We start from the raw sequence: 13,260 nt of genomic DNA on the forward strand, positions 1-13,260 counted from the left end.
AAATTACCGTTGTACCAAATTTAGATCAAAAAGTAGAACAAGAAAAGATATCCATATGATCAAAATCATTTCTGTGATGTCAAAAACATTCTTAACCCGTTTTCAAGCGTTGAAAAATAGTCGTTTGCCTATAAAAAGGTAAACAACTGAAAAGTTTCCACAATTTTCCAAAATTTTGAAAAAAGTGGCAAAAACTGCTTCTGGTGCTTAAGCTGGCACAAACACTAAAATGAACCAACTAATAACATTAGCTAGCTCTAAAAGACATATCGCATAGAATTAAAGCCATAAAAGTTTTTGGCCAATTTAAAATTACCAATACAGAAAAATGGAATAAGAAATGACAAAAACAATAAAAAACAGCTGAACTCAGGACTAAAAACAACATACAAGTATTTTGTTAGTTTGAGCTTTGCGTTTAGGCTTTACAGAATTTGTAGCACATTTGTCACCTAAAACGCTACTGAAGGCAGCTGGGGTCCTCTATTGCAACTGAATGTCCGCCGAGTTTTATCTGTTTATCTCGTTTCAAGAGTTCAACGTCGTGGAAAAAGGTCGGGAAATATCTTACGAAAAAAGAGCAGCGCCAGCCCTGAATTAAAATTCAAAGATAACAACAAACTTCAGACAAAACTACCCGCGTTCATACAACAACAGCCTCCGATAATAACCGGATCATACGCCATGACTTTGACAAGAATAAAATCACGAACACCAAAATCTAAAAACAAATTTATGTCCGTTCCCACTTTTATCAACGTCGAAAAAGTTGTACACAATGTGAATTTAGACAGTAAAGGCTAACTTTTTGAGACACACTGACCGACAAAGTGATAGCATAACAAACAATGGGTGAAAATTGGTATTTTAAGTGTCACTGAAAACAAGTGGCATCAGCGTCCTGGCTACACGCAATAGAAATTTGATGTCTTCAAGATCCATCGCCCTATAAATTGATAGATCGATAGAAGACGTATATCAACTTCAATGATAATAAATGCGGGATCACCTAACAAAAGTAGCAACAAGGATAGGCAATAATCAAATTTTCTAATATAATCAAAAACAAATTATGTCAAAGTCAAAAAATAGTTAACAATAACCTGGAAAACCTTAAATGGATTCAATTATGACTACGTGGACTGTAAAATAAAACCATCCTTAATAGCACAACAAACACATTAGTGAAATGGGCAAAATGCAATAGAAAAAAAAGTAGAAACAGTTAGCATAGAAAAAAACGACTAAATTTACTCCAACATTACTCAACAAAGAGACTGTATACTTGTCTTTAGTAAAACTACGTGACAAGATAAAAAAATACTTCAACAGGAAGTAGCAAAAAAATCGTATAAATCATATATCATTAAAGTCTTTTAAACAATTAGAAAAGCGAATAAAAAACTTTTTGTACAATTTTACCAAGAGTTGGTAAGAGAGATTTTGAACACAAATGATCGGTTTCACTTTTTTCTTTCTCCTTATTTAGAACTATAAGTACGGCAGTTTTCGGTGAGTCTGGAAAATTGTCGCCCTGAACGCAGAAATTGATTAGTTTGGATAGGTAGTTGGCTATTGAAGCTGTTACAGATTTTCTATGATGTAGTTCAGATCCGTATAATAGCTATACTGTGACCTAGACTCTTGAATGATTCAATGAACTTTTTTGTTCGTCAGTATTGAAAACAAAGATTGAATTTTATAATTTCTTTTAAAGCGCTCACTTTGTCTATATCGGTTAATTTCTTTTGATTGAGATTATGTAATATTCCCCGCTATTGCGACCGGTTTTTTAATCATTTTGTGGTAAAATGGCTTCAAAAATTGCTCTCGTTATCTGTTTCATTTTCGTTTGTTGTTCCTGTTATTTTTCTTTGGATTGAATTGTTCCTGTTTTCATAGTTTGTAGGAACATCCTTTTCTTTTTGCAATCTTATTTTTTCATTTGGCCAATCACCCAATGGTGCTAATTTTTATTTCTTACGATCTGCTTTGGAGGACATCTGTCTAAAAATAATTTCAGTAAATTATGAAGCTTCTCATACATTTTGTCAATTGTCCTGACTTTCTCACAACTTTGCTGTTTTGATATGTCATGACTCAAAACGAAGTTTATTTTCTCGTTTAGGCAAATATTTTTTAGTTTTTGCCAATTTTTTTGAATGGATATTTTTAAAATTCTTTTCCATCTGAATTTCCCCTCTGGAGATCAAGAAACACAAAATATTGATCAAACAAATATGTTAAATAGATAGCGCTCCAATGAAATACAAGTTCTTTGAATTGTAAGAAGAGCACAATTTCCAATAGTAACCAAATTCTTTGGACTGTAAAAGGTCTGTAGAATGCCAATACTCCTTGTTGAGTGATAAGTACCGGTAGAATTCCAATATTCCTCTTCGAGTCGTAAAATCCTGTATAATACCGATACTCTTCTTCGAGTCGTAAAATCCTATGAAATACCAATACTCTTCTTAAAGTCGTATAATCGTGTAGAATACCAATGCTCTTCCTGGAGTCATATAATCCTGTAGAATGCCAATGCTCTTCTTGGAGTCGTAAAATTCTGTAGAATCTCAATACTCCTCTTCGATTCGTAAAAACCTGCTGGAGTATACCAATACTCTTCTTCGAGTCGTTAAAGCAAGGACAACTGAAAATTAATTTTTTGAGATGAAATTGATTTTTGTTGTCATCAGATTCATCGCTAACTGTCAATATCACCCAATGACTACAGAAAAAATTGGAAACAGTGGTTTCAAACTGCTTTGTTCACCGAGCATCAGGATTCACAACTCTATTCTCCCCATTGTTTCTTTTATAAAACTGAACCGACAAAAAAACCGGAATGCCTGATTCTCAGAAGCAATGCATTGGCGCAAGTTATGCGACTGCTCTCATCGGGAAAAAATTGGCTGAAAACTTTACACATGATTTGCAAAAATGTGGCCCAGTTTTTTTTGTCAAATGGACCTCTTCTTAAAAATGAATCCCTTTTTGATGACGATGACCCTCGAATACGAATATTTGATATTTCGATGCTACTGAATGTAGCAAATTGATATTAGGACATTGAAGTTTGTTTAAAAAAGCTGCAATAAAGTATGTCAAAACTAATGACTTGGGTCGCGCACGGGGGGTTAAGCGCGACCGCTCCACAGAGTCTGGCAGCACTATATATGGTCTGGATAGTCTGACCAGGAACCCATCCAGAGTCTGCACGTCTGATCAGGGCACTACCTACGGTCTGGACAGTCTGATCAGAGCCCCTCACAGCGTCTGGATAGTCTGATCATAGCGTGGTCTAGGGTCTGGATAGTTTTGTGGTATGATCTGGATAGTCTGAACGGAGCTCTTTCCAGAGTCTGTAGGATCTGATCAGCAACCTTTCTAGTGTCTGAAAAGTCTGATCAGGACCAAGAGGTCCAATCCAAAATGACCAGTCCCCTGAAAAGTAGAAGAGATAGTTAACCCCCGAGGGACTGTTTTTGAAGAGCACTTCCCTATGTTACCTGATGATCATCAAAGACCACGATAAAGACTATGTTCTGGTAATTGTTGTTGAGCTGAAAATGTTTCTTTCTTTAGAACTAATATTTTTTTACTGAAGAACCCATAAACTATATACATAAACTGACGTCTTTTTTTCCGAAAATATTAAATTATACCGATAATTAATGGTATTTAAACAGTTAAAAGCGTCAATCTGGCACCCCCCGTGCGCGATCGAAGTGGGTCTGGCACCCCCCGTGCACGACTCAAATCTGTCTGCTCAGAGCCGATATTGGGCTGGGTGGTCTGATCAGAGCTGGCTTGGATCGCGCACCTCATCCTGTGTACACATCAGCCCAATACCGGCCCATTAATTTCACTGGCATTTTCCAGATAAACCACTCACCACTGGCTTCCAAACAGAGAGAGAATATTGACAACTTCTTGAGTGGGTGTGAGAATGTGGGGGTACAGAGGCGAGATCTCTTCCAGACTGCAGACCTATATGGGGGAGATGACATGCCACAAGTGGTCAGCGGCATTTATGCTCTGGGTTAATATAATTTGTTTAAAGTTGCTGAATACTTTTTTTCCAGAATTCTGCAATTTTGAAGGAATCTGCAAATCTGATAATTTTCAACCATTTTTCTTGCAATACTCTATAAGTAAAATGCGGATTAGGCAAACGTGGTCTTCACTTGTACTTTTTTTTTCAATTTTTCGTCAAAAATAATACGATTAATGCGTCGTCACCATGTTTGTGAAATCTATTAAATATAGCAGAACTATGGCTTAAAACACGCGAATCCCTACAAATGAACGTGTAACAAAAACTGATAAAGAAATTATTTTTTATAGCTCTCTTTATTATTCACTACCCAGGTCGAGCAATTTGGCTGAATTTTTGTAAGAAATACGGTGATTACGGTGAATGCGGTGAAGAAAACTAACTCACCGCATTTCACCGCATTTCTCACAAAAATTCACGGCATTTGCTTTCCAACATTTACTGAATCTAATTTAAATTCAGAAGAAATACTATAAATTATTGATAGTTGGATCAGTGGAATAAGAAGTTGAAGGCATGCAGGAGGTAAGAGGTTCGAGCCGTGTAAGGAAGCTTCTTTTTTTTAAGAATACTGAGAACGCAGTGAAAATAAATAATTCACCGCGATTCACCGCATTCACCGCAAAAAGATGTAAGAAATACGCGGTGAACATTTTTTTCACCGCATTTCACCGCATTTCTTACGAAAATTCACAGCCAAACCTCGACCAGGGTTTACGTCGATAAATATGAAAAATTGCAGGCACATAATTTTTATTTGGCCTGCAATTGTCTTTCAAATTATTCGATAGTAAAAGAATTTTTCTAATTGAATTAGCGTGCGGGTTTTGCTTTTAAGCTTTTATTATAAAAATCCACAGTTCGCATTTGGGTTAAAAATTGTTCGGTAACCAATTTTTTATAAAATGAATTTTGTAATGAATTTTCTGGCGTCAAACAGGAGTAATTTGTATCTCAAGTGACAAATCCTGATTTCTTAAAATGCTGAAAGAATTTAGGCAAGCAATCTTCTAAAAAATTAATTCAGAAACTTTATTTGCTGTTGTGAATTCTCTCTTAAAATCTTGTTTTGGGAATTGCTAAATTCTTTGAGCAAAAACTAACGTTTCCAGAATGTTTGAAATATTGACACAATAAAATTAAATTCAATGAACAATGGCGTTTAAATTATGATGTCATCAGGCAACAATAGTGCAGTCAAACAAACCAAGGTACTGAATAGTTGAAAAGTACTCTTCACTCCCGAGTTCTCGGTTAATGGTTTTAAAAACTATTTATACGAGTACAACAGAATAATTTTTGCATATACCATTTAAGAGAAAACAACTGTTCGCATTGTGTTTCTAGCCTTGAAGATAAGGAAAATTTTTATCAGGTTAATGACTTTCTGCGATATTACCCGTTCAAACTGGGGATGGTTATCTTGTATAATCATGTAAGATTCGGTCAGAATCTTACAAGAGGATTCATCTTCTCACAAGATTTTTTGACAGAATAATACAAGAAAAGCATATTTGTTACAAAATTCTTACAATAATACCATTCTTCTTGAAATTCTTGCAATGAATAAACAAATTCATGGCATTATACCAAAAGTAAATACCAAAATTACTAACAGGAAAAGAAAATTGAGTTTGCACAATATATTCACACAGACAAACCAATCGGAGTGCTGCTCATACGGTATGAATTTGGAGCAATCTTACAAGATAACCCTTTATCATGCAAAATCTTACAAGATAAACATCGGTTGCAAGAAATTTGCAAGATCTTATAAGATTACCATCTTTGGCAATAATTTTGCAAGATCATAAAAGACAACTATTCTCAGTTTACTCGGGCGTGTACTCCTTTTCAGTTTCTCTCCTATTGGTAGAATGTTGTCCTACTTTTGTTGCTAACATGGTAATTTGGCAATAATTCAGAGCTGAGTGGTGGTTCAATATGCAATGCAAGATTTCGAAATGGATGTAGCAGGCCCGGAACGAGTTTCAAGTCTTGATCGGTACTTCTCCATTGAAATACACGTCTTGTGTTGAATAATCAGTGCTGATCACGTCTTATTTCAGATCTTAAGTCTTGCCAAGTCTTGGCCAAGACTTGCCTAGGACTTGCCAAGTCTTAAGATTTGATTGAAGACGTGCCAAGTCTAAAAAGTGACATGATCAGAGCTCTGATGCACTTCTGATTCAAGACTTGCAATATGACGTTTTCAGTGCTAATTAACACTTGACGTTCAGTCCGGGGGACTTATGCAACCTTACTTGAAACACGAACGCGCAAGTTTGAATTCTAGGGAACTGGTATTAAAATATTGTATCAACTGCTACCAGTGTTTTCTGTTAATTTTATTTTTCTGCGCTATTAATTTGAAAGCACAGTTTGCTTGATATTCGTATTCGTTTTTAAGATAAAGGTACTCGTTTTTAGAATTTTTTTTCTACAATTGTAACCCATTTTCCAATCAAGTACTTTGAAAAACAGTTATAAACGAAAACGCGAATAAAAAACAAAAAAAAACACATAATTCAAATACAAAGTTATCTGATTATCTAAGATTGATATCAAAATTTTTAATTTATTTATATTGGGAGCTTAAGTTAAAACAATATTTTATTTTAGTTTTTTGCATTAAAGAATAAAGCTTGAGTTGATTCCGAAATCCTTACGGGATCTTTTTACTAGAACCATTTAAATAACAAAAACCTCTTTGCTCTTTTAGTACACAAAATGACAAGCGGCAGATTTTTTTTTAATCAAGCGCTCTGATAAAAAAGTCAATGATTTTCGGAGATAAGATCAATCTGTTTGATATTTTTTGGTTGAAAATCTGTAACTAGTCCTCCCCCCTCCAGTGTGTTTTTTATGTACCTGCTTACAAATTTTGTGTTGTTATATAGCGATATATAAAACGTAAAAATTAGCACGTGGACTGAAGGGGGGGGGGCAAAAACCAGAACCAAAATACAGAATTGCGAAACAATACATCCAAAAACCAACGAGTTTGTTACCTTTTTTTAAAGCAAGGAAGGCAGAGTCAGTGGGAAAACAGGGCATGGGTCCAATTGGGGGAACAGAAAACAAGAGAGAGCTCCCGGGTAAACAGTTGGAGGATGACCCTGGCTAACAGCATCAAAAACAGATGGCCAGGCATAGGCTGCTAGAAAGCCGGAAGGAAAGGCTTCCATTCGAAAGAATTTCAACTATACCAAGCATTGTACCACATTATGTTGAATAAATATTAAATCTTTTCCGTTTGTGGTCCCCAGATTAGTGGGTGCATGCTATATGCACCCCAAATGCACGTGTCAAATTTATTATTGATTTACTGCAATGGAAAATGATTTGGGAGAGTGGGGGGGGGGGATGGCTCACGGGTGGGCGGGGGTGCATAACGTACGGAGTGGGACACAAAAGGGAAAAGATCCCAAATATGATTATACTGATCGGGTTCTTTGATTGTTATTGTTTTTTGTAAGTTTTATGTAAAGGGAGGGGACTAATCACTGCTCAATGGTTCAAATAGAAACAAAAAATATAAATAAGAATTTAAAAAACATTCATAATTGACGTCATTCAGTAAATAGTCAGTGACATTAAAAAGGGGCTGGAAATTAATAAATTAAATGATTTCTTTGAACGTTATGCGTCTCCACGAAGCTGAGATATTTGGTTGCAGTTACAAGATACCGACTTAATTATTGTGTAATATGTTTTTTGTTTTAGGTCTAAGAATTGCGATATTTTAAGGAACCAAATAAGATAAACTTGACCTATATTGACAAGAATCACATTTGAAATTGTTTTTGCAAGCCAAACACAAAGAGTATTATAAGCAATTTTGTAGCACTCTGAATTAAAAGTTATATCTCAGAATGTAGTGCCTTGGGTGCGCCAGCTGTCTTTGGGCTCTCAGCATCACTCGGGGTACGATTTCGAAAAATGAGATGAAGGCAAATTGCACTATTTTTTTGAGTTTACAAATATATTTTTCTTTGTCAAAATTGGCATGAAATTCACTTGGCCCGTAAAGTATTCATAAATTGTCTAGTTGGCCAATGAAAACAAATTTTGAAGCTTTTTGTATCCATTCTAATATTTTGAGTTTTCAGTTCGCATTTCCGCGTTAACATATCCAAGATGTTGAACAGAGTTTGCAGGTCTAAATATCAGTGGAGCCCGTGCGTGGGTTAATGCGCTTGAAATATACGCAGAGCTTACTTTTTGAGAATATTTTAAAAACTTAAGTCTTAAATGTTTTGTATACAAGCGCCGTCAGAACGCCTTTGTTTCAAAAAAATGTAGAGCTCAGCTTAGTAGAATTAAATATCATGAACAATTACTTGGGTTTGATCTGGCTCTTGCATTTGACCTTCTCAGGTCAAGACAGCGACTAAGTTTAACTTCAATACTGCATCAACTGCTACAAAATTTTAGATTTCACAAAAGATTTTGCAAAAATAGAAAAAAAAATGTCTAATTAAGAGAACGAAAAATAACACAAATTAATGCTGCAAGAACATAATTGTTTGTTATATAACTTCATCGATTATTGATTGCGGACAAAAATTTCTCGGAGATCACTCATTGCTCATCAACGTACGTAATGGACTTAATAAATTTGGATTTATAGATTAGTTTTGAAACGAAAATTGCGTCAAATTACATAGCAGAAACTAATCACAACATTTCAGTTACTCATTTCTTTCACTCTCTGAACTTCAATGTCAGATTCTTCCTTTTTGTGTTAGACGGTTGAGATAAATCAACCAAATATCATTTTTGGTCAAATATTTAGACCTATCTTGACAAGCATCTCTACCTTTTCAACGTATGCTCGGCCAGAAAGATGAAGTTTGAAGGAAAAAGAAAGAACGAGAGAAGGGATAACCAGACTCTAAGAGCTAAAAAATCGCTTTTTTCCTACAGTGAACAAAAAAACTAAATTTGACTGAAGGAAACAAAGCTTCTCTCTTATACATATTTCTCCTAGTTTTTTTTTGGAAAAATGTTGGCAAAATAAAGTTTTCTCTATGAATATCCGATGATTTTGTCTCGCTCGCCAAAGGCCTAATATAGGATACATAAACGCTCAGTCTGTAATAAAAATATGACATTTCTTGGTTTTACTTTTCCCTATACACAAAAACTTACCGATTTATTTTAAAACTCCAAATAATGAAGAATAATGGAAACATTATTCTAATTTCAGTGTCAGCTTTTTTAAGACCTAAATCAATTTCAGTCCCTATCTGAATTAATTTCAACCCCCTAATCTCGCACCATTATTTTTTAACCCCGTATTAACCATTATTTTTAACCCCGTTCCCATAGAAACAAAAATTTGTAGCGCTTCGCTATGCCATGCAGACTTTGCCAACTCAAACACATGTCACACCAAGATCTTGATAGGCAGAGTTTTTGCGGAGCAATTTTGTAAGAGCTTGACAAGCGTTTTTCAGTACATGTCAAAAAAATTACTTCGCTCATCTTGGTGAGATCTTGATAAAACTTTGCACTTGAAAAAGCAATTTGAGAAGCAAGTATGAAAGGGTAAAGAAATCAGTTTATACTTGCAAAACAGTGCTAATTGGATTTATGGACACTTATTTGTACACTATTAAAAAGAGAGTAAAATTGACATAATAGAAAATGAAGCACCGAAAAATCAATATTCGAAAACAAAATTTTTGTGGGATTTGGGCCCGTGAGGAGAAAAGAAAATGCCACAATAGTAAAGGAAGGTCAAATGAATCAAAGGAAATTTCATAGTTCTTGTCTATACAACAGCGTGCTATACTGTGTACAGAAAAAAAAACTTGGCTGTTGAAGGTTTTCTCTAAGGCGTACACCATGAAAATACTCAGCTTGCATCCACTTAAAGATATCATTCTACTAGAAATGCCAGGCTCTTTTGCTGGTAAATAAACCGAAGAAAGCATAATTTTTTGACAATTTTAATTCTTGATAAATCTGAATGGCTCTTGATTAATCTCATGAGTTCATGCTGACACTTTTTTAAAGGTGCTTTTTAATTTTTATATCTTGGTATATTTTGCCATGTCATCGTTAATTTTTCTTGATTTTGTTGGCAAAACTTATGCCAAGAATATTAACCTCGAACCATGGTTCAAACTCAGCGAAGAAGGATGCATTTCCAGGGAAGTTGTGACTTTGGTGAGGACTGATACACATAATTGTTCAAAGCTGACTTTGCGTTAAATTTTTGTTTGTTTGCTGTGAAACCTGGACCCGGGCTCCCATGATAATTTCTAAGGCAAGCATTTATCTGGCACTAAATTCTTTTTTTGAAAAAAATCAGTTGCCTCATTTAGGTCAGTTATCTCTAACTTAAATTAATGCCGACCTATTTTTGATAATCGAAGGCAAACTTTTTTCATGGTTCTTTTTGACAAACTTTTTCTCACAGTAATTGAAGATTGGCTGCAACAGTAAATTAAAAATAAATGTATTTAAGAAATCTATTTTGAGCATAACCAGTAACTAGAGTTCTTCATATAAAAATGGTTGGGAATTTATCCCACCGAGGCCAATAGATATCTCAGCTATTTCTTGAAGAAAATAATTCCTTGAGTTATATAATTAAGGCACTGATAATTAACTCTCTTCGACATTTTATGTACAGCTGTGAATTGAGCGAAAGTGAATCTGTGTACAGCTGTTTCCTCCGCTTTCCCCCTCCCGGCTAGCGGATAGGATTTCACAATTGTATTTAAATACCATTATGAAGCGTTTAAAAAATTTGATCTTTTCCGTTTTTGCTCCCCCCGCTTAGTGGGTGCATATCATCTGCACCCTAAGAAGCGCGTGCTATATTTTTACATAATGATTTGCTCTATGTAATGACACGGTGCTCTGTAACTGGGGAATGCATAAACGTACTCTTGGGGGGGGGGGGGGCAACGGAAACGATCCAATTATTTAATATGCGGTCAATTGGGGTGGGGTGGGGGGGATCTCGTTTTGTGCACTCTTCTTCTCAACTACATCTCTGCGGGTTCTTGATTATCGCAAACCCAAGGCTGGTCTTTGCAGATGTAGTTCTGTTTGAACCAATCAAATGTGAGCCATCCTCTCACACTGTCAATGTGGAATAAGTTCACATGCGGGAAGTCCTTCGGGGGGAAAATTAGCAGGTCGGATCTTGAACACATCGAACAGTTCAAGTAGCTTTTCCAATAAACTTTACTAGTTCCCAGCTTTTTTGTTTTTAAAGGCGCTTAATAATTGGATTCGTTCACGCATGCTATAAAAAACAAAAAAAAATGTTGTTAATCACTGATTTTCTGCTGAGAAAATCAGCCAAGAGAGACAGTTTTTAGAAATTGCTATTATTGTTTATTAATTCATTATCGGAAACTAAGAAAATCTATGTTTACTTAACAAGTAAAAAGTAGCAAACATAGATTTTCTTAGTTTTCGATCATGAATTAATAAACAATCGCAATTTCTAAAAACTGTCTCTCTTGGCTGATTTTCTCGGCAGAAAATCAGTGATTAACATTTTTTTTTGCTTTTTTTGAGCATGCGTGAGCAAATTAATAGTATTTCTGCAGTCATAATGGCGCACTTGGAGTAACCACCCATAGTATATCAGTACTGAGGCATACCAAAACAAGTGTATCTGTAAAGATCAGTACTGATTCAGTCTATTTCTGTTATATAGGATGCTCATATTAACTCCCACGGTAACTTTCGAGGTAACCATGGTAACTAAGAGTGAAATCATTTAAAACTAAAAAAATAAAAGATTTGAAACAGAGAAATATCAATATCAGGAGTTTCGAAGATGATAGTTTTTGAAACGTGTGTTGAGAAGTCGGCAGTCACTACGAATTGAGATACAAGCGTTATTATAAGCGTTGTTACTTTGTCGAATGTTTTTTTTGGTATGCCAGTTGTTTTAGACGACGTTTGGTGTGCATCCATGTTAATATATATTGTTGCGGCAAAAGTTGTATGTGCAAGCCATCCGCAAACATTACACATGTGCAAATGATAAACATTTAACAGAGAATGCCCAAATCAAAGTTTTTTCTCATTCTGGTAAATGCAAAAGATATAACTTGATTATAATATAATTAGGAAAAATTCAAGTAAAGCTTAACATCCGGAAAAATATAGACTGATTTACTCTGCCATAATCATAATATAAATAAGAGTTAATAGAGACTGAAAATTGCTATGATTCAGTACTGATTTTGCTATGGTTGGAATTTCCGAGAAGTAAAATGTATTATGAGTTAGACAATCAAAACAATTATTTTGAAGGGGCTAAGCTATCATTATTAAATATAAGACATGAAGCTTCCAAAAAAGATTTCACGGATCCTGCAAAATCCTTGCAAGTAACGTTTATCATGGAAGATTTTGCAAGATTCCTGCTAATGACGGTTATCTCGCAAAGACGTGCAAGATCTTGCAAAGAAGAAGATCAAATATTTCAAGAAAAAAATTAGTTTCAATTCTATGTCTTTCGTTGAGAAGTTTTTCTGAAGCGGCTCTTGGTCTGAAATAAAATATCAACTTTACCAGTATCAGCGTGATTGCAAGACCTATTATCAAAGAAAAAAAGCGTTTGTTGTTCGTTTTTTAGACCAGCTTTGAGCTGAGATGTAATGATGCAACTAAATTGGTTAACAAATTGGGAAAACCAGTATTAAAAGCCCCACCCTCACCCCTGGCTTCATTACAGAACAATTGAAATAATTTTTAAATGATGTTTCTTTTGAAAAAAGATATGATTTGATATGTCACTTTTCTTTGACTGTGTAGGAATGGAAAGTTAAACTTAAGCGTTTTTCGGAAAAGAACCAAATTAATACTGACCTTGAATTATTCCCAACACAAAAGCGAATTCTAATTTTGAAACTGTACAAAGATAATAATGGTCAAGAAATTTAAACTGATGAGAACGGTTGAATAAGTAAATATGGACTCTGATAAAGATTATATCATAGATTGAACATCAAAATTCTCACCCACGTAATATTGGATTAAAAACCCAAATTAGGAGCTTAGGTTATCAAAGTCTTGAATGACCTTCTGAAAACTTTTCCCAAAAAGGTATTTTCCACACAAAGATTCGGAACATTTGGTAAAAATAGAACTAAACTATTCTAACCAAACATAGATAAGCAGTATATATACGGCTCAATTTTAGCCAATTTTTGTAACCA

The 13,260-nt window shown here is 34.8% G+C and overlaps 2 protein-coding genes across 3 annotated transcripts in view; one reads left to right on the top strand and one right to left on the bottom strand.

Annotated features, from left to right (window-relative positions):
• The window catches only part of LOC142354382 (myophilin-like), an 86,748-nt gene extending 79,425 nt beyond the window's left edge, over window positions 1-7,323 (top strand). The window contains exons 3-4 of the mRNA XM_075406661.1: window positions 3,886-4,045; window positions 7,084-7,323. Of these exons, the coding sequence (XP_075262776.1) occupies window positions 3,886-4,045; window positions 7,084-7,187 (264 nt within the window). The 3' untranslated portion in view covers window positions 7,188-7,323. The remainder of the gene's footprint in view (window positions 1-3,885; window positions 4,046-7,083) is intronic.
• Window positions 7,324-11,025: 3,702 nt separating this feature from the next.
• The window catches only part of LOC142354345 (uncharacterized), a 29,989-nt gene continuing 27,754 nt past the window's right edge, over window positions 11,026-13,260 (bottom strand). For both annotated transcript variants that reach the window (XM_075406618.1, XM_075406619.1), the window contains one exon: window positions 11,026-11,224. In XM_075406618.1, coding sequence (XP_075262733.1) covers window positions 11,065-11,224 — 160 coding nt within the window. In that variant the 3' untranslated portion in view covers window positions 11,026-11,064. The remainder of the gene's footprint in view (window positions 11,225-13,260) is intronic.

The sequence above is a fragment of the Convolutriloba macropyga genome, chromosome 15, assembly GCF_964194025.1.
Source record: "Convolutriloba macropyga chromosome 15, txConMacr16.3, whole genome shotgun sequence".
Taxonomy (NCBI): Eukaryota; Metazoa; Xenacoelomorpha; order Acoela; family Convolutidae; genus Convolutriloba; species Convolutriloba macropyga.